Genomic DNA, 22,684 nt, shown 5'->3' on the forward strand with positions numbered 1-22,684 from the left:
TTAAATAATAGGTTTTATTTCAATAATTATAAATGAACAAATATGCATTAATCAAAACAATTTAAAAGAATGATAGGACGGATAATTCATCAACCCCAATGTACTATAGAGCGGTGTACCAGGGTTCGTTTCAGTTGTATGGGAACAGTCTTACAGGCAATGGCCACACTAATTCTGCAAGTAAAGAAGAATATATAATATTAAGAGAAATGTGTTCAACTAAAATCCCTGTGAGAGAAAATCCTTGTGAAACTAGGGGTCCAGGGACACCATGCCCACTTGGGAAATGGTTTCAAATGCTCAACAATCTAACAATTTCAATATTCAACGCCCCCTGGTGACCATTTACAAAACCCAACGACCTTGAAACTCACCAAAATCATAGAACATGTCAGCAGCTACGATTTTGTAATTGATTGTGATAACAAAATATGCCTCGTTACCAATTTAATATGGAAATACTAAGTCATTCTACTATTCAACGCCCCCTGGTGACCATATTCAAAACCCAATGACCTCGAAACTCACCACAATCATAGAACATGTCATGAACTACAACTTTGCAATTGATCATGGTAACAAAATATGCCTAGGTACCAATATAATAAGGAAATACTAAGTTATTCTACTATTCAACGCCCCCTGGTGACCATATAGAAAAACTAATGTCCTTAAAACTCACAACATTCATAGATGATGTCATGAGCTACAACTTTCCAATTGATTGTGGTTACAAAATATGCATAGGTACGAATATAATAAAGAAATGCTAAGATATTGTATTATTCAATGCCCCCTGGTGGCCATATACGAAATCCAATTACCTTGAAACTCACCACAATCATAGAACACGTTATGAGCTACAACTTTCTAATCGATTGTGGTAGCAAAATACGCTTAGGTATCAATATAATGTGGAAAAACTTTTTCCCACTTACGAATGAGTACTGGTGACACCAAGATGGCCGCCAATTGCGTCATAATTGGCTGATGAAAAATACCTGTCTGAGGTATAAAACATCCTTTTCCAAAGAATACCCATCACAAATTGCAATGAGAAATGGTAAACCAGTAGGAAGCTACAGGACTCAGAATTCGGGCAAAAATTAACATTTTTAAGCACTAAAAAGGTCATAGGACGGCCATCTTGAGTCCGACCGACCCAATTTTTGTTTAGTTGATGGGCCCTTGGGGGATTCATATATATACGAAAGATCAAGGTAATTGATCGAAGCGTCTTCAAAATTTCCCTCAAAAAGTTCAAAAATGTGTAAAAAGTGCTGATTTTGGCGAACAACAATGGCTGCCAGTCAGCCATCTTGATTCTGACAGGGCCAGTTTTTGGGCTGAAGATGTGTCTAGGACGACGGACGAAAAGTGAACGCAATAGCCCGCTGGGACTAAAGTCCCAAGTGGGCTAAAAAGAAATTCTAGCATTGGAAGTTGTTAGTGCAATCTTGTAATAAGCAATCATCGCATACCGGTGCAGTGCAGTTAACAAGAATTGGCTTAGGTAGGGATTTGGAAGGCTAAGTGATATCCTACATACCTCCCTGCATTGTGAAATCAAATGGATTCGAATATATTTTGGTGATATCATCCAGATTGGTCATGCATTGATCATCAGTTTCAGCCAGATATCCAACAACCACTGTAAATCAGATAAAAAAATTATTCTACCATCCCCTGCAACTTATCACAGCTGAGCCTTTTTCATATAACTTACACTGTTGTGGAATAAACTCTGGTACTTTCTCCCTCAGGGTGTCTAGCGTATTCTTGAAATTCAACTGTCATAGAAAAATTTAGTATAGTCATACATGTAGTACAGTGGAACCTCATTACGTAGCCAGAAAATGTGTTCGTTATATCAGCATGAAATTTATGATCTTTTTTTACTTTGGCCGAAATTCTACATTTGCTATATCGACGACGAATCGTTGTATGCGAATTCGTTATGATGCGGTTCCACTGTATTTAATGTGGTAAAGAGGATTGTGTTTAAGGCCAGACAAAAAAGATGCCTTGTTTCTCATCACAGCAACATGAAGGTATCAAACAAGGGCAGGGGTTATTCTTTTTCATTTTATAGTTTAAAAAACGTGGAAATAAAAACTTTTATTGTAGTTGAGGTATCTCATCAATTTTAGACAGTGTGGTAAGAAGATTGTGTATAACCAGCGCATTATTTTTCAATTATCTTGATTCATGATGCCAATCCGTCTGAGTTTCAATTGCTTCAAATTTATTCAATTTATGAGTCCAATGAGATGAAAATTGATGCTTACTAGGTAGTTAAATAAAACATTCTAGATGTGTCAAGACCAACATTGGAAATTTAAAGAAATAATTTTGTAAAACTACTGAAACTGAAACCTCGTTTTGGCTGTTAACTATGCCATCAGTAGGCGGTCCGTAGTACATAGTAAGAAGTTAAAGTGAAAAGGAATAAATTGGAATTGACTGTACTAGGTATTCGAAGACATCTGTGATATTAAAACAAATAATTCCCATCGGCTCTTCTTTTTTTCCCTGGTTAAATCCGTACTCAAAGTAATAAAAAAAAGCCTTTTCTAAAACTGAACAAGAAAAATTATATTCTTAATCCTCACCTTCGGGGTTTTTGAAAGAAAATTTCCAAGTTTAAGAAGCTGATTTAGAACATCAACGATGAGTTTATCAGTTGAATCAGACGGTTCATATAAGGCTATGTTCTGTGATTGGATGTCTAGCACACGTGAGTTCCAACCACTATACGAACGTGTCGGAATGTTTAAGTAACTGTTAAGGTACTTAAAAGAATGAGCTTAAAACCGTTGACTGAGCCTATTCTAAATCATAATGTATAAATGAAATGCATTCAGTTTATGAAAAAATGCAGATGAAAGTTCTATTTTACAGGACTGTCTGACTGGGGCTGTTAAAACAGTTGTAACTACATGTACATGTACAACTCACTGCTAGATGAAAATGTTCAGGCCACTGAGCTGGAATTTTATTTCATAAGGAAATCAAGCAGATTTGACAGGAAAAATATTAACCTTTCATCATCCCATACAGCTGGAGATATACAGGGTGTCTCAAAAATGTGTTACCGTGGCTTAAAGATTAATTTTTCATTAAATGTAATTGAAATAAATCTTTTGGGAGGTAAGGTTGGTAGACCTTGGCTCGACTTGACAAAATTGTTGGTCCTTCTAACTAATTAAGCTATTCTGGGACTTATCTGGGACTTCTTCAATATCATAACCATTAGTCACTAATGTACAGTTCAGCTCAACGTCGAATCTTGACATATCGGATTGAGTATTTCTCAAAATCTGTCATTTTCCCAACACTTAAGTCAAAAATTCCTGCTGGTGGTCTTTTGAATACCTTGGTTTTTACATATCTCGACAGGAAAATATCACTTTGAGTGAAATCCAGTGATTTGGTGATTTTAAATCATTTTTTCAACTGGCAGCTGCTGATTTTTCAAAAGACGTACACAATGGAACAATCTTTAATTTTGGTTCGACACCATTTTAAGCACCATTCAAAAACATGCTAGTCCTCAGCCATGCATGACTTATTTTGCATTTCATTTTCAAGTAGACATCCAAGTCTACTAACCTTACCCCCTAAACTATAATTAAAATTATAGCTAAATATAGCTGTAAAGCACTGACAACAGGTTTCTGCCTTGCTGGTTTAAATGTCGCACTCGGAAGCACACAAAGATTTCACCAAAATAATTCTTATCAGTTCGTAACATATGACTATTCTGAAGGAGCGTGACACATATCCGGGATATGTGGATCTACAAGGGCTACCACTTAAAAAGTACTGATGTACCTTGTTCGGTGCTTTCATAGTTCCGTTGGGAGTTGCATGAACTAATCGTACCCCTTTGCATATGGCACTTATGTGTATATGTACTTATACCAAGTTTTTGATGTGATCCAGCTTTGAAACTGGACTAAACCATGTGTACTCAATAGATTTTAATTGATTTCAACATGCATTCGTGAAGCATTTTGATAATATCACATCGCTAAAGATCTTGATTTGTTCTATTAAGAACTCAATCTTAATCTGATAAGTTGACGTGCAGAACAAAATAACAGAGATAAGAATCACTGTTAATTCGATAAAAGAAATGTTTTATTGAAATATTTCAATACATACATATGTAAGTTGTAGATCGCCGAGAAAGCACTATTATCATTATTATTAGGGTTTCTGCTGCTTTCGCAGAAACCCTCTTGTAATTCTGTTGATTATTATCATTATTATAAATTTTCCACTTTCCTGCCAAAAATTTTTCATAAAATGTAACTCCTCTCAGATTCGACTACTAACAGCTTATAAACGTAATTTTCAATTCTGTCAGAAATGTAACTCAGCACCTGGCCATTTCGATTTGCGTATAGTAATTTATTATGAATTAATCCCGCGTAAATTCCGGGTCTAAAAAGCGACAAGAATAACGCAAAGAATCGTCATCCATTGATAAAAGTGCACCCCGAAAAGCCTAAAATTTACCGGATGACCTTGAGCGTCAACTCAACCGTCAACGGATTCGGACTCACATTAGTCCGGACACGTCAATTCTCGCTATCTGATTCATATATGAGCGATTCAAAAAGCCGCCATTTTGTTTTCGCAAATCACGTAATCCCTCGGACTGATAGAAGTCCCGATCCGTCATTTCCCCTTTCTGTTTCATCTATCGCCGCCATTTTGTACCATCTTCCGTTTGGCAGATGAACTCAACATTACCTAAATCGCTTCAAAGACGTTGACGCAGTTGATACCACATCATGTTCGAATCCCGACAATGCAATAATTTTGTTACCTATAATTCCCTCTTTGTGATTGAAGTAAATTAATGTTCATTGAGCATACGTCGTTAAGTTTTCAACAACTTTAAAAAAAAATTCGTTGTTTATTTCTGAATGCAAATTCCTCACTGAACGAATTGATGCATAAAGAAAGATCAACCTAGTATTAACGAAATTATAGATCAAAACGCGCAAGGAGAGCATGTGTGACAGACTAGTTCATGCAACTGCCACCAGGGGACTCTGAAAGAACCATATCTTCAGTTAAGCCATTTTGGTACATCGATACTTTTTACGTGGTAGCCCTTGTATGTAGCTGGATCCACATATCCAGCATATTGTTGACCCAGGTTGGGCTTCTTGGAAATAAGTCATATGTTATGGACTGTAGAATTATTTCAATGACGCTGCCAAGTGCGATATACATGTATGAACCAGTTAGGCAGAAACCTGTTATCGCTGCTATGCAGCTATATTTATAAATTATTATTATTATTATCATTTATTCTGGTCCTGGGCCACTGCTGATACTAGATTTTAAGGACTTCTAAATCCATACTTGAAAAAAAAACAATGATGGTCAACGAACCGTGGAAGTTTATGTAGCCGAATAAACTGAGCAGTCACTTGGTTATTAGAATCAAACACGCTTGGTCACCAGCAAATTGTCAATAAGTGTGAAGATTTGTAGACCGACCAGCAATAACAATAAACCTCTGGCCGAAGTTAAAATGTGTTAACGGATTACATCATTAACAAAGCTCAGCAGCTGAAGGACGGATAGACATACAGTCACATTCGATTGACTCAAAACAATGTATGATATTGCATATCTACCATGTCGAGAATTACCCGCTTACAATAAAAATCCTGGCTGTAAGAATATCCATATTTGATATGACTGTACGACCAAAACTATTGAAAAATATGAATAAAATGTCCATAAGCCTATACAAATCAAACATAAACCTGTTAGAAAAAGGGAATGTAACTAGGGGTCCAGGGACACCATGCTCACTTGGGAAGTGGTTTCGGATGCTCATCAATCTAAAAATTTCAATTTTCAACGCCCCATCCAATGACCTTGAAAAATCCAATGACCTTGAAACTCACCACAATCATAGACCATGTCAGCAGCTACAATTTTGTAAATGATTGTGGTAACAAAATATGCCTAGTTACCAATATGATATGGAAATGGAAATACTAAGTTATTCTACTATTCAATGTCCCATATGTAGTGACCATATGTAAAACCCAATGACCTTGAATCTTACTATAATCATAGAACATGTCATGAGCTACAACTTTGCAATTGATCATGGTAACAAAATATGCCTAGGTACCAATAAAATAAAGAAATATTAAGTTATTTTTCTATTCAACACCCCCTAGTGACCTTATTGAATAACAAATGTCCTTGAAACTCACCACAACAATAGACCATGTCATAAGCTACAACTTTCCAATTGATTGTGGTAACAAAATATGCATAGGTACGAATATAACATGGAAATACCAAGTTATTGCATTGTTAATGCCCCCTGGTGGCCATATGCAAAAACCAATGACATTGAAACTCACCACGATCATAGACCATGTCATGAGCTACAACTTCCCAATTGATTGTGGTAACAAAATATGCTTAAGTATCATTATAATGTGGAAAAACTTTTTTCCAACTACCAATGAGTACTGATGACACCAAGATGGCCGCCAATTGCATCATAATTGCTTGATCACATATACTTGTTTGGGTATAAAAGATCCTTTTCCAAAGAATACCCATCACAAATTGCAATGAAAAATGGAAAACTATTAGGAAGCTACAGGACTCAGAATTCAGGCCAAAATTGACATTTTTGGGCACTAAAAAGGTCATAGGATGGTCATCTTGAGTCTGATCGACCCAATTTTTCTTATGCTGAGGGGCCCTTGGGGGATTCAAATATAGGCCTATAAGAAAGATCAAGGTAATTGATCGAAGCGTCTTCAAAATTTCCCTCAAAAAGTTCAAAAATGTGGAAAAAAGTGCTGATTTTGGTGAACAACAATGGCTGCCGGGCAGCCATCTTGATTTTGACAGGGCCAGTTTTTTGGGCTGAAGATGTGTCTAGGGTAGATACATGTGTAACCCAAATATCAAGACACTGAAGGATCTTCAAAACTTCCCAAAATAACTGGATTCCGTCTAGGGACGGATGAAAAGTGAACGCAATAAATAGCCCACTGGGACTAAAGTCCTTAGTGGGCTAAAAACCAGTGAAATGATTATGGAGAGATGGCAGCACTGTACGGTAACGGATTTGGTATTATGGATCAAACGCCAGAATTAAAAAAAATTTCAAATTTTTGGTTATTATTTCGATTTTCCCACTGACACCCATGAGCAATCTACAAGATTTTGACGATTTGCAAAACAATTTTTGAAAGATTTTTTTTTGTTATGCACACAGGCATGGCCTTGGTTTTAAATGACATTCGGATATAACAATGTTTCTTCGGTATACACTTATACCGTATTCCGGTTATAACATGTAAATTATCTCATCCCGACTGCTACGTTATATCCGAGGTAGACTATATATGATAGAACTCAAAGTAGCTTAGATATCAAATTCACACCTACATACATTCTTGGTCACTCTTTTGACATGATAAAATTCTTTTACCCGAGATTAATTCATCATATATCACTATAAGCGAATTCGAAATGCTCAGACGCTAAGTTATATTTCTGTCAGAATTGAAAATCACATTTACAAGCTGTTAGTATTCGAATCTGAGAAGAGTTACATTTTATGAAAAAAAATTTGTCTGGAAAGTGGAAAAGGTAATAATCACGAGAATTACAAGAGGGTTTCTGCTGCTTCGCATAATGAGTAACCTAAAGACTTGGGTAACACATTTTCTGAGACACCCTGTATATCTTCTGAGAAATAGCTGTTTTCCCAATAGAAATAGGTTTCTACTGTGCTAATTCAGAATCAGGGCCAAGTCTGTACAGGCAGCTTTTCAAAAGGGCAATTCTATCATCACCAAAATGGGTACACTGGGAGCAAACAAAGAGGTTTATGACATCTTACAAATAATGTAACAAACCTTCAAATTAAAGACTAAGTCAGTTTCATCTCACTATTGGCCATTGGCCATAATATCCCCATAAGCCTACATATACACATCTAATTAAACAGTTTTGTTCTAAGTGTGGTCAAATGTTGTTACTGAACAACGGTGTTTAGCGCAAAAATTAGTCATTATATTTTTGAAATAATCAAATGTTCAAAACGGAACATGGCTCAAAAAGGCCATTCATTTGAAAGGATGAACCTACGGGCTTGGGCTTGAGGGTATCTACAGAGCATTTAATAATGACCGGACCCTGACCAGTGAAAATGGTCCATAACTCTTGGTTGATGCTGAGGTTGATGCTTTTTGCGAATAGAAATTTGTTTGTGATCTCCTATTGTCCGCCCAAGTGGTTTGTCACTAATCAGTGATTTTTTGTGTAGAGCTACCCAACAATCCCCTATGTAATCTCAATAATACTTAGCTCCATATACCAATTTCACCGAAATTATGGGCCATTCTCTGAGGGTCTGGTTTTATATGAAACACTCTTGTACGCAGTTTTCAACACTTTGTTTTGTGCCACCTAGAGTGTCTACCAAAGCTCTTTATTGGCCAAAAAGTAACATGAATATCATAGATAAAAGGATATATCATGTGATATAACTAAGATTCTTGACTTTTCCATAAAACCAGTTTTCTTTCTTTCATTTTCCAGTAAATCTTTGAAGAGCAAAACAAGCATGTCAGATGAACTCTGAAATATGACGTTAAAAATATTTATAAATTGGTTATTGGCATTCAGTAAGTACATAGGTCGAACACTTATGGGTGAGGGGGATTCCCTATGTATTGTACTATGTAAAGCCTGATCATTCTGGATGTATTGGCCTCACTCCGTGCAGTTGTGCCACCGTGCGGGATTTACGCCAAGCAACAGAAACAAACATGGCCACCTTTTTAATTATCAATGTTAGAAATTGTATGAATTTCAATTATTCCAGCTGTTAGGGTTTCAAGGCACAATATAACTAGATGATGTGATATGGCGATGCTAATAAATGATAATGCCGCAGTGAAGCTAGTCACGAACCGTCCCAATTGAGTGTACAGTGGCCAATAACATATAAATTTGTGTAGTTACATAACTATTTGCAGTGAATTGCAGACGAAACATGAAGCCTTAATGGCGGTTTACAAAAACATTAGGGCCTATAGCAATCACGATTGAAAGATAATAATGATATACAACTTAAGTTAAAATTATGGCCATTTCTAAAATTATATTACTAATATGTAGTCACTGCGGAACATTTGGTTCTGGAACAATAATGAGGGGTGGTAGGTAGTCATTCAATTCAAGTCATGATTTACCGCATTTGACTTCCGTGTTGTTGAAAATCTTGCGAGAATGGCACAACATTGAAACTGACAATAAATGCCAAATATCATACATATTTTTTTGTACATATTCATAATTGAATGTTCACGATCAGTATGTTTGGCCTTGATGGTTGCCTGGGATGCAATTTTTCACAAGAGAATTTCTGCCATCTTGTTTGCAGTGCGCATGCTCCCCATTCTGTTTGTAAACACAATCCACATGTTTACACTACACTTGCTGTATCAGCGTCCGCGGATATAAACCTACTAACAAAACAGCGTCAAATAGCCTACCGGAACCCGCCAACCTGGACACCTTTCCTACGATTTTATATCTACATGATTAAATCAATCATGATTGATTAATATGATGCTGTTTTCACATTTTTTATTCGTGTATAGTGTTTCAACCTGTTTATCAGCATACCAGGGGACCTCCAATGGTTAAGATGGATCTTCAATGGTTAAGATGGATCTTTGAGCATATGCAAAATTTTGAAATATTGATAATTTCCCATGTATTTCATTCATATGTATTTCAACTCATAAACTTTTGGAGGATTTAATTAAAGAAACATTCGTAAAGCCTGCAAATAATTGCACATGCGATCGGCCACCCCGCTCGTGCTTAAATGGAAAATTAGTATCTTGTACGATGATGAGTGATCAAAATGAAAGATGAAATCTAAATCATTTGATTCTTTCAAAGAAATGCGTTGGGTGGTTTGGAAATAAACTGAATTTTTTGTCACCTCATTTCACATGTTGCCTCTCCCTGGACGTATTAACTTCACTAACCATGATCGTTGTGATCTGTGTGCTGGCCACAAATGCACACTGATCACACTACACTACCCATTCACCACCCAACTACCCACAGCTTTGATCTTACCATCCTATCATCAAGTGTGTTTCTCCCTGGATGTTTGTAATGGACACCAAATGAGCGTCACATCAAATCAATCAATCAAAGAAATAAGGGAACAATCATCCCTATGTCACGATCAAATCCTGTCCGACCTTTTTATTGAATTTAGATATTATTATCTAAAATAGGGATTTTTGTCCGACAGTGAAATTCAGGGCAATCTTGCATTTCTAGTGGTCAAAACAGCTTGTCTATACCATTGAAAATACATTGTATGCACAAATTGTGCATATGGTACCATATTCTACAAATGGCTCATAACGGTAGGCCTATTGGTAATACGCAACCCAATTCAGATTGGCTATGCTTTCATATTATCCTACCATCAGAGGTCCAGGGATCACCATTCATGTGTAGGAACTACCAGGTAATAATTCAAAAGTTGAATACAGTCAGCTTCACAGTAGTCGCCTTGCAGTAACTCGTAAAGATTCCCAAATATTTGACTTACCCGGTATTCATTGTACATCGTGTAAGTCAAATGAACTTGATTACCGGGTATTTTAAACAAGTAGCCTATCGGCTTATTAAGCTCTGCTGTGTGAATTGAAGAAATAGAAGCTGCATACCTAGGGGTGCCAAATCCAAAATAGGGCTTTGTACTTTGTAGGTATTGGTCCAAAGAATATTCATCCCAAACTTGGAATTTATCTGATTAAAACTAGGACTATTAGCAATTCAAAGTAATAGAAGCTCCAACCCTAGGGGCGCCAATGGGGGAAAAATCTAAAAATGGCTCAGTAGCTTTGTAGATCTTGGTCCATAGAACATTCATACCAAATTTGGAATTGATCTGGTTAAAACTCTAAGAGTAGTAGTAATTTGAAGAAATAGGAGCCCAACCCTCAGGGCTACCCACTGGGGGACAAATCCAAAAATGGCTCTGTAATTTTGTAGGCCTTAGCCCATAGAACATTCATATCAAACTTGACATTGATCTGACTAAAACTGTAGGGCTAGTAGCAATTTGAAGAAATAGAATCTACACCCCAGAAGCGCCCCCTGGTGGACAAATTAAATAATGGCTCTGTAACTTTTTTAGGCCTTGGTCCATAGAACATTCATACCAAATATGGAATTGATCTGATTAAAAATGTAGGATAAGTAGCAACTTAAACAAAAAGTTGACAGACGCACGCATGAATGAATGAATGAACAAACTAACCGATGGACGACGACGGCTCACCCCCCTAACCCCTCGGTCACAGCGAAGCTAAAAATATAATATTATTTTGATAAATTTGTATGACTTATGCAAAGTTGTTTGTATTAAAATCTGTGATGTACATGTGTTATTGAAACTCACAATCATAGGAAATATTATGGGTTCTAGAAACTTGCCATAACAAAACTCAGCTTCGAGAAACTTAGGGAGCATCTCAAAAAAATTTCTATTGTTCTGTCAATTAGAATAACTGTCTAATTGGTTTTAACCCCCCCTTACCCCCCCTTTGATTAGACACATGCCAAAGTTGGAACTATTGATTTTCTAATGAGAGACCACAGACAAAGATAAGGCATCTCACGAGTGTACTTCGATCACAACTTTTAATTGAAAAATTAAATAGCAAAATTACAAGTGGAAAACCTATTAAACTCTAATGGACTTTATAAACAAAGTCAAATATATCTAAAATACCAACAGCATCTAAAAGAGAGACAGTTAAATCAACTGCCTGTTATATATTTGAAACTGCAATTCAATTCAATGTTATCTTGCACCACAATAAATCGATAGTTCGGCAGTTGTGATGAATCGGCAGGAGGCCTTAACACCCCCCTCACCGCCTTCCGCGAGTTATTCTAATTGAAGTAACCATCGAAATTTTGAGATGCTCCCTTAAAACTGATCCTGCATCGAGGAAACAAATAATGCATATACAGCAGAATCCGCTAAATATTGGAAATTCCGGGAAATCTGGATTTAAAGTTATTTTGTTGTATACCGGTATTAATGAAGAAATGGCATGCAGATGTTATCTGGATTAGACCAAAAACCGATTCGGAAAAAGCGGGTTTGACTGTATGTGTTACATAGTTAGCAAAAAATATGGTGTTTTTGAAATTTTGGAAATTCGGAGATTGTTCATCTATGTAAACCACTTACTTCTACGATATGTAAACAATATTCAGGATAAATCAGAAGTAATCCAGACACAGGTTCTCCTTGTAATGAATTCAGTGCATTTTTGAATAATCTATCATAATAACCTGAAATTGAATAAACTGACTTAGCCTATTTGAATTTGAATACAGGCCTAAAATAGCAGAATGAAGAAATTTTTGGAGTTGATATAGTCATATCATTGATCACGCGATGTAGCCTACAGAGTACACGATCAAATAAGTTATATTGGCCCAGGCTGAAACATATCCAAGATTTACTGAAATAGAACGCCTCACCTGAAATTTCATCTTTCTCTTGAACATCTTGCTGCAGTTTAGATAATATGACAGTCCGATGTACTAGGTTTTTCTACAATTTCAAATAAAGCAGTTCAAAATCAAGCTGCAATCCATATAGAAATCTGTATGGTCAGAGAATGACTGGCTATGAGCTACTGGGAATGACATGATTGTGAGTGTCATATGTCACAAGTGAGTGTCATATGAAATAAAAGTTTTAATTCTAGATTGAAAAACGAAGTTTGTTAGTGTTTTGTGATGTCGCTGTGTGTGGAGCCAGTGGCCATTATCTTTTTAAATGTATCAGTAGCAAGATGATTTTTCTCTGATTTATCGCACAATAACCACTAAGAACACAGACGTATTATCAATTACAAACCCCCCATCCCAAGTCCATCGCTGTGTGGGTGAAGTAATGAGATTTTTGCTAAATGTAACCGATTTATATTCCTGATAAATGCAAGAATAAACATTTTTGAAAGGGGGTTACGACATTACACTACGACAGTTGTACGAAGAAGTGAGAAAATTGTTGTTATTGGAACGCAGTGGATATTTTACCGGATACGGCAGAGTGTTTATTTCCGCTATATGATCGTACATCGTCGCTGATTGGCTCATTTACGCTGTGCATGTGCACACTGGTGCGCGACTTAGAAAATTCAAGGAAAGTGTGGAGAACATAGTTAGAAAAAATAGAGCGGATAGTGCGAGACTCGAACCTGGGCCAGTATATTACTAATTCTAGCGCAGCGTCATCCCACTAGACCACCAAGCTTGCTGAAAGCCAACAAAATGTTGTAACTAGATATAGCACCTAACCTTACCCTGACCCTATCCCTAGGGGTAAACCCTAAACCCAATAAAATGATTTTATTGTTACTTTTATTAGTTTAAGTTAATATAATATATAGCAATGATGTTACGGTAAAATAGTGGAAGTAAACACTTTGCCGTATACGGTAAAATATCCACTGCACTATTGGAATGGAATGGACATGATGGAATTGGAAGGACAAAAACACAGGGGCTTGGATTTTTTTCCGGGTTGTTAATAATCTCGCGAAAATGGCGCTAAATTCGTACTGCAAATAAATTCAAAATATCATGGAAACACCTAGTCAGTAACCTGTCTGTGGTTTAGTTTCACGGTCGGATATTTTCACAAACTACATATTGGTAGGCTTGGTGTAGCCCATCCGATTATAAAAAGCTTACCACCAATGATTAGGTAACTAACTAGGAAAGGTGTCGGGTCAAAACGTCCTCGCATACCCGGTCAAAATGTCCTCACTTTCGTCGGTCGAAACTTCCTCACTCACGCCAGAATATCTTTATCATACAATAAATTCCGTCAATGCATATAGTTACTACTACTGTTAAATCCAAGTTATAAGCTGAATATATGACCTTTAATATATATGGCGTATGAGGCATCGATCAATATTTACAAAAACAGAAAATGAAAGTATTTAAAACATAAGACAAACGTTATTTACAACATACTAATTACATACTATCGGAGGAGGGATCTAAATACATCTAAAAAAAATTCAGATTTTTTAAAGCATCAAGGTTCCTAAAGGTGACTATCGTGAGGTGCCGCCCTCTCTCCTCTACCGTTGATAGAGTGTGGAGAGAACATAAGCCCCTTATACAGATAAAGACGTTTTGACCGAGGACGTTTCGACTGGAGGATGTTTAATTATTTGGCACAAGGACATTTTGACATGAGGACGTTATGACTGTGACTCCTAGGAAACACCTTGCGTTGATATTGTTTATATATCCGCTATAAAGTTCCGATAAATAATTGGTCGTTAAGGATCCTTATCAAGTAGTTGCGACACCTCAGTAAGGCATCGCAAAGTTTAAAAGTAAGGCGTCGCGACTGCCTAATGATCCGTAACGACCAATGATGAATTGTTTATTGGAACTTTATAGCGGATAAATAAATAATATCACAAAGTATATCCGTGATATTTTAAACTTATATCCACTTCAAATTTAGCGCCATTCTCGCGAGGTTATCAACAACCTGGAAATAAAATCACCCAAGCCCTTTGGCAATTTTTGCACAGGACGTTTTTTCTCGGATTTATTGCAGAATAACCACTCAAAACAGATACACTATCAAAAACCCCAGCAACTGTATCCCAAGCCCATCGGCGAGTGCCTGTGGCCTGGGCAAAAATTGCTTCTTTTTTACTTTGTCTTTATTTAGTTTAGTCTGCAAGTTACACAATTGAAAAAAATCAACCAACTTTATTTTGGGCACGTATTTTGTCTTCTACAATATCTAAAAGAGAAGTTCGGCTGTCGATAAATGTATCTTCTTCATCGTGAGCGAGCCTATCGAAGTCCATATCGATGCAATAATGATGATGATTGAGTAGGATTTGTTATTTTTGTTGCCATGAAATGCTCCATATGACCTTGGAGTTTTCAAACCGCGGTGTTGCGTGAGAAGTCCCGATTCATGAAGCGTCAATGTGAAGCGTCGGTTTAGGATTTACGACATTGCGATTTACGTTTAACCCATTTTAGCAATCAGGGGGAAGTTTGCTACTCCTCAGAAAAAAATATAGGAACCGAAACCATAGAACTCTTGAGTTCTATACCAGCAAAAGCCAAACGAAATGCGATCCTTTAGCCGGCAACGCGTGTAGACTGGTTGCCGGTCTTGACCTTCTGACTGCCGGCTAGAATTAAAAGAAAAACTAATTTATGAAAGGAAATTCGAATCATTTTGAATTTTATACTTTGGACTCATCCTGCCGTATTTTTTGCTATATGGGATCGCTGCCACTATATCGATTCCCTCCTAATTGGGATATTCTCGGAGCTACCCATAATTGAAACTTGTGCGCGCTCTATAGCGTTTCCCCGGATTTTTATAGTGGGTTGTCGTTGCATTTGGATTAATGGTATTATGATTATTGATGAATACTCCATCGCATCGCCTATTAAGAATTCTGTACTACTCACAGATCAGAGTTGTAGGTAATGTAAAAACGATATTCTGTTAATCCTATGTCTATAGATTATCGTTTTTACATTACCTACATACAACTCTGATACATTTACGAGCCCCTTTTTTGGTACTACTACTAGTAGTACTACTAGTACTAGTAGTACTACTAGGGATAATAGCAGATAGAATCTATCGTATTAACCTACAGGCTACACTGTGTGATTTGTCGACAATGTTAGCTCTATTCCCTTCAATACGTTCCCTGTAAAAAAGAAACATACATAGGCCTAGCCGTAGTCAGTAACCTGTCTGTGGTTTAGTTTCACAATCGGATATTTTCACAAACCACAGTCAGGAATGGGAAGGTCATTTTTGTATGAAATCTTCGTCAGCCAATTTGACTGACTAGTAATTTGCCTGGCATTTCATTGTCTCTTAAGATATCCGTCTAATTTTTGTTGTAATCGATGCACAACAGATTCGTAGTTTGTCTGATACCTATAACACCTCACCTGACGATCTTAATCCATGTGCAAATCGGCCGTAAAGTGAGAGTAAATTTCCGTCGGGTCAACAGCTGCCATTTTGAAAATTACTGGAGGTGCTGGCACCTGTGGACTGAGGCCAGGACAACAGCTCAAACTGACGAAGCGAAACGACGAAATTGAAAAAAATTAAGAAATCAACACTTATTCACATTTTTCTTTTACCAGGATTTATTATTTCATTATTTATTATGGAAAACACGAAGATTTGAAATATAAGTTGGAAAACCATCAAAAATAAAAATTGTCGTTTCGTCTTGGAAGTTTTATATAAATCCTTGTAGGTCCCCTTGTCTTATCATGCCACATGTGCAATACAGAGAAATGGCGGCCAATGGCGAAATTGGTGGAGAAATTAATTAATTTCTCAAAATAATGTTCATTAACCACTCGAAACATACATAAAATTGGATTATTTCGAAAGGTACCTGTGTTAGTTTGTGAATTAAGCCATTAATTGTGGACTGAAGTGAATAGAAAGTATATTTTTGAAGTGTTACTTTTTTCAACCGTGTTTTGGTTCTTGTCATCCCTAACGTTGGTATAAGCCCATCCGATTATAAAAAGCTTACCACCAACGATTAGGTAACTAACTAGCCTAGCCGATGCTAGCTTGGCCGGAATTGGCGGAAAACGCCAGAAATAAACGGTCATCCTTATTACCGAGATGACGTATTTTACCGAGATCAACCGAGATGAAATTAAATATAACATATTTATTTATTCCTTATCGATTTTAACAATTGATATCATATTATATATCAGTAACAAATGAGAAGGGTCATTCTTAAGAATCCGCAGACCTGCCCTGAGAGGCCACATGGCTTCTCAGGGCAGAAACCTGCCCTGAGAGGCCATTGGCGCAATTAAGCAGTGTAAATGGAAAACTCGGCTATAATTCTGATGAAACGGCGAACTATCTCGCCGATGTTTGACATGCACATTGTCGAGTCATGAAATTAAATGGATTAAAATGAAATAAATTAAACGTATTGATATATCGAAACCTAACAAATAAAACAAAAGTAATATTTCAATTAACATTCATTCATAATAAGAAATGTATGTAGTTAACCGACGACGAAAAGTTATGGTGATTATATAAATTTCAAAGCATTAATTTAATAATTCAAATATCCTATAGGCCTACAGAAACAATTTGTGTCGTCCACTGATATTAGTGTGTTTCAATATGCTGTATATTCTAATTCAACTGAATTTTTCGGGAGTTTCTACTGCTTTTGCAGAAACTCTATTGTAATTCTGCTGATCATATTTTTCTTCTCCGGGGTAAGGGTTGGTTGATCATATGTCATATTATTATTTCGTTAGGTTAATTACCTGAGTGCAGGCCAACTTTAATCAGTTTTATACTTTATCTAATGACAATGGCATAATTATAGTTGCCACATGCAATAAGGCATATGCAATTGAATCTAATCTGTTCAGCCCTGCGGGTTCAATTATATACGTACCTAGTCTGCTGTCGTTACCTGCCCTGAGAGGCCAGTTTAACTGCTGCAGTTTGAGTTCTGATATCACCTGCCCTGAGAGGCCACTTCCATTCTGCAGATATCACCTGCCCTGAGAGGCCAGTTCAACTGCTGCAGTTTGACTTCTGATACCACCTGCCCTGAGAGGCCTGTTCAACTGCTGCAGTTTGACTTCTGATATCACCTGCCCTGAGAGGCCACTTTCATTTTGCAGATATCAACCTGCCCTGAGAGGCCACTTTCATTCTGCACAAAATCAACCTGCCCTGAGAGGCCAGTTTAACTGCTGCTGTTTGAGTTCTGATACCACCTGCCCTGAGAGGGCAGTTTCATTCTGCAGATATCACCTGCCCTGAGAGGCCAGTTCAACTGCTGCAGTTTGACTTCTGATACCACCTGCCCTGAGAGGCCTGTTCAACTGCTGCAGTTTGACTGCTGATATCAACCTGCCCTGAGAGGCCAGTTCAACTGCTGCTGTTTGAGTTCTGATATCACCTGCCCTGAGAGGCCACTTTCATTTTGCAGATATCAACCTGCCCTGAGAGGCCTGTTCAACTGCTGCAGCTTGACTTCTGATATCAACTTGCCCTGAGAGGCCAGTTTAACTGCTGCAGTTTGAGTTCTGCAGATCACCTGCCCTGAGAGGCCAGTTTAACTGCTTCAGTTTGAGTTCTGCAGATCACCTGCCCTGAGAGGCCAGTTTAACTGCTGCAGTTTGAGTTCTGCAGATCATCTGCCCTGAGAGGCCAGTTCAACTGCTGCAGTTTGACTTCTGATATCAACCTGCCCTGAGAGGCCAGTTTCATTCTGCAGATATCACCTGCCCTGAGAGGCCAGTTCAACTGCTGCAGATTGACTTCCAATATCAACCTGCCCTGAGAGGCCAGTTTCGTTTCGATAATACAGATTTTTCCTACATTTGCAATCTAGGCTAGGCCTCACGCATGTTACCAAAATGATTTTAGAAAATGTGTCGTATGTTTTATATTGACGTAATGAGCAATTGCGGCATGCTCTCCTCATCTCTTCGTCACCTCCCATTAATTTGTGAGCAAGCCGATAGCCAGTTTAATTACGATGCGATAAGGACTTTGTTATTTAACACAAGTGCATTCATATTTATTGATGCAAACAATGTATAGAAATACGTATGCAAATGTAACACAAGAAAGTGAAGTGCAAAGAAATTAGAAGAAACATATAGCACGTTAATCATAAATTATAGATTACAAATAAAAACAGCGCCGCTTGGAATCATATAATTTAATTTTTACAAAAAACTTGTATCATCGTTATCATTAATTACCTAACATAGCAGCAAAATTCTATTCCTGAGAATAATTGTGATTTTTCTTCTTCATTAAGTTATAGATGAAATTTTTTATGATGTTTTGATAAGAAATGTTCCCACAAGGAAAAGTTTTTTTCATTTCTTTATTTCTATGAAAAATATTAGTATTTTTTAATTTGTTTCTGAAAAATATCAATTCTAATTCTATTTTCTTATATATTTCAACAAAAATTCATATTTTGATTTTAGGTAACTTTTGTTTCCCTATCGTCTTGACTTTTTAACTGTTTTAGCTTAATATGATTAAAAGCATTTGTATATCTCAATTTATTTCTATAGAATACAGCGTAGTCTTCTATTGTATGATCGAAAACTTTAGTTTGAATCTGAATATCCCGATCACCTTGCCGCCATTTCAGCTCACTCTGTTGTATGGGTTTTCATTTTCTATTGATTCAAACGACTGGCCTCTCAGGGCAGGTTCCTGCCCTGAGAAGCCATGTGGCCTCTCAGGGCAGGTTCTGGAAAATGACTCATATGTAACAAATGCCTCCTGGAGTCATATTTTACATATTTTGTCGGATATTTTTGTAGAAAAATAACTTAACTTTACCGAGATGAGATCGTCGATCAATCAAATTCAATGAAATTTTATTGCTAACCGAGTTTACGTATTTGAAGTCAAAATTTTTTTAAATAAAAAAATATGTAAAATATGACTAGAAGGTATTTATTACTGATATAACATGATTTCAAGTGTTAAAATCGATAAGGAATAAATAAATATGCTATATTTCATTATATCTCGGTTCATCCCGGTAAAATACGTCATCTCGGTAATAAGGATGACCCGAAATAAAGACTTTGAGAAACCATTAAGTGGCGCCCTCAACGGGAGATTCACCATCTTTTTACGCTGGCGTCGGTTTGAGCAAGGCTGCTTGAATTGTTGGAAAATCGGTTGAATTTATCGGTTGTTAAACGCCCGTCTGGTTGTAGTCAGTAACCTGTCTGTGGTTTAGTTTCACAATCGGTAGTCTGAATACCAGTCCCTACGTCTGGTGCCAAACTGACATATAGAGGTTAACGCCTGTTTATTGCAATGCAACAACTGATTTTAGTGTCAAATCAAACCTTTGTACTAAAATAAATTATGTAGTTACCTTGTTGACTTTGAAAACTTGTTTAATTATAACATTTTTGATGATTTAAATTGGGAACCAGATAATTAATTGATTTTATTTGAATTGAATTGATTACCACAATCGAGATTTCTAATACGGACTAAATTGATAAAATGTGAAAATTCATTATGTCTCTCTAAAATTACTCTAAATGTTATTTTTTGTTGATAAAACGCATTAATTTTGGCGAATTTTACCTTAAGAATTTGAAACAAGAATAATATCTGCATTGGCATCAATGTCAGTCCAAGTTTAAGTCTGAATCCAATTTTTGATTGCTGCGGCCAAATACCAATTTTGGACAGGTTCTAAATATTGCCATGGCGAATTTATTTTATTTCTTCAAAAACGTGGTAATCAAAGAAAAAAAAGTCATTCAGTAAAGTATTGCTGCGGCTTTCGTAGGTGCACTTCCAACACCATTGGTACGAATAGCCTCCGGAATATTATTCGTACAGGTCCTTACGAAAGCCACTATGTATAATTTACTACATGCTCAAGATCTGAAGCAGGCCTAGGCTGATGCGGTAGTACCCCTCTGCTGGCTATCTATGTAGTAGGCCTAGTACAGAATTGAAGCCAAAAATTTTAATTTTAGGCCTTTCTGATTGCAGTCAGTATACGCTTAAATGGGATGCTTTTAACTAATAACATGTCGATCAATTTCTGAAGTCCCAGTCATGCATTGCAATGGAACATTGGAATAAAAAATCATTCAAGATCCCTTAACTGAATATGTGCCTATTAAATGCATAGCCACAGCTTCGTTTAACCATTTGGCCAGTAACACATGAAAAACAGACAAGACGGATTTGTTCATTTTCAAGTTATTGCCATCAATATCATGCAAAATTGCATCATATAGCCTAATAGCTAATAGCTGGGCCTATGATATTGAATGTTACAAATGTCTTACTTCTGACTCCAATCTTAACCAAAGCCGTGACTTCTTAGGTTACTAAACAATGCAGGGGTCACACCTGCGGTACATGCGACCACTTACACTTGTCAAGTGCCCTTTCCAATAAATTTCTCCCAATATACCACAGAAACGAAAATGTTCTAAAAAGATTCAGTGCATCGCCATAATCTCTATAGGGTACAGCAGATATCATGATACACGTGTGCAGTAGTGCAGAGTCTATTTAATGACTGTGAACCACTGATCTTATAGTTAACTTTTTTTTACAGAGACAAGAATTCATTGGGGCCTATGCATTGATCTAAATGATTCTGAAATACCTGTACTGAATGAAAACATGATGGATGAAATAATGAAACTGTTTGATGATGACTACGTCGAAAATGAAATATCTTCAATGAGGATAGCTGCATTGATAGGAAAAGGATTTGTATCCAACATGAAATTAAACGGAAAACCACTTCTACCACCACTGGTAAGAATTCTGAACCTTGTTCGAAATTCTCCCTAGTTTAGTAAAATTCAGTTTGACTAAGTATTTTAATCAAAATTAATCTGGCATGGCATTTTGATTGTTTAAGAAATTTCCATCTGTGTTGACAAAAACAGAAACCTCCATTTGGGGATTGTTTGAAATTGACGTAATGGTTGAACTCTGTATTTTATGGTGTAAATCCACAAAATCATATAATCACAGTCTTAGCCGTATGGACTTATGTCCCAGTGGGTTATTGCGTTCACTTTTCGTACGTTTTTCCATGGACGTCGCAAATCACTTCATACTTTCGGCGCTTGTTGTGCAAAACACAGGTTGTTTTCTGTTCTGGATCCCTTCTGGCATCGATGTGTTTTCATTCATTGTAGATGACTCCTCGAATACGCGAAGAATGCAACACATACAAACATCAAGCTTTATTAGTCGAAAGTCGTATCAAAGCTAGGAAACGTGAAGAATTATTGGCAAAAGTTCAGCAGATTGTTGACAATTCTTCGACTACTACTGTTGTAAGTTTAACCTTATCTTGTAAAAGAGGGACTCGTGTATATTCGATACTTTATAGCCCATTTGGGACTTCAGTCATCAGCAGCCATCTTAGTCTCATTAGTCCTCGTTCTTAATTTCTTATTTGGGAAAAGGATTTTTGGAGAAAATGTTCGACAGGCTTTGAAATCCAGGGATGAGAATTCCCAGCGGATTTCGGTATTGAAAAATATCAATTTTCCAAATAGTCCAAAAATGATGTAAAAGTATGGGGGGGATGATCTCACTCAATTGGTCCGGCGTTTTCGGCGCGATCGGTAATCAGGTGAACCGTAAAAGCGTTCAGTGCCTGTTTTACTCATCGTCACGTAAAAGTATCGTATTTCAATGCATATTCATTGCAACACAGTGATTTTGTATCTACATTTGTACTACGATCTTGATGAGTGTGTATGTATTTTATCGATCGGTTGCCGAACCGCGCGTGCGGCAACAGTAGTAATGTATATAGGCCTACTTACTGTTGCCGCGCGTGTGTGGCGAACGTCTTCGGATATTATACACTACTGGGTGATGATTTTTAGTGAGCATTCATCGGCGCATATTTACTGCAATAATTCAGGGCTCGACCCATAATGCATGAGATGTTGAATGTCATCGAATGAGGATGTACCACATTGGAAC

At 37.0% G+C, this 22,684-nt stretch overlaps 2 protein-coding genes across 5 annotated transcripts in view; one reads left to right on the forward strand and one right to left on the reverse strand.

Moving 5' to 3' along the window:
* LOC141903170 (testis-expressed protein 47-like) lies at positions 1 to 16,152 on the reverse strand. Of its 2 annotated transcripts, XM_074791201.1 has the most exons (10): positions 16,096 to 16,152; positions 14,874 to 15,311; positions 12,607 to 12,679; positions 12,311 to 12,414; positions 11,369 to 11,416; positions 8,543 to 8,649; positions 2,613 to 2,769; positions 1,727 to 1,790; positions 1,550 to 1,651; positions 1 to 174 (listed from the first exon to the last, which is right to left on the reverse strand). In XM_074791201.1, exons 2-10 carry the CDS (start codon positions 14,973 to 14,975, stop codon positions 131 to 133), a joined length of 801 nt encoding a protein of 266 aa, XP_074647302.1. In that variant the 5' UTR covers positions 14,976 to 15,311; positions 16,096 to 16,152; the 3' UTR covers positions 1 to 130. The 2 variants fall into 2 exon arrangements, with proteins under 2 accessions (XP_074647302.1, XP_074647303.1); XM_074791202.1 differs by lacking the exon at positions 11,369 to 11,416 and having other exon boundaries at positions 16,096 to 16,148.
* The window catches only part of LOC141903169 (uncharacterized), an 18,260-nt gene continuing 11,058 nt past the window's right edge, over positions 15,483 to 22,684 (forward strand). For 2 of the 3 annotated variants that reach the window (XM_074791198.1, XM_074791199.1), the window contains exons 1-4: positions 15,483 to 15,536; positions 21,288 to 21,493; positions 21,600 to 21,659; positions 21,883 to 22,023. In XM_074791198.1, coding sequence (XP_074647299.1) covers positions 21,356 to 21,493; positions 21,600 to 21,659; positions 21,883 to 22,023 — 339 coding nt within the window. In that variant the 5' untranslated portion in view covers positions 15,483 to 15,536; positions 21,288 to 21,355. The remainder of the gene's footprint in view (positions 15,537 to 21,287; positions 21,494 to 21,599; positions 21,660 to 21,882; positions 22,024 to 22,684) is intronic. The other variant, XM_074791200.1, reaches the window with a different exon arrangement.

Source organism: Tubulanus polymorphus, chromosome 4 (genome assembly GCF_964204645.1).
Source record: "Tubulanus polymorphus chromosome 4, tnTubPoly1.2, whole genome shotgun sequence".
Taxonomy (NCBI): Eukaryota; Metazoa; Nemertea; class Palaeonemertea; order Tubulaniformes; family Tubulanidae; genus Tubulanus; species Tubulanus polymorphus.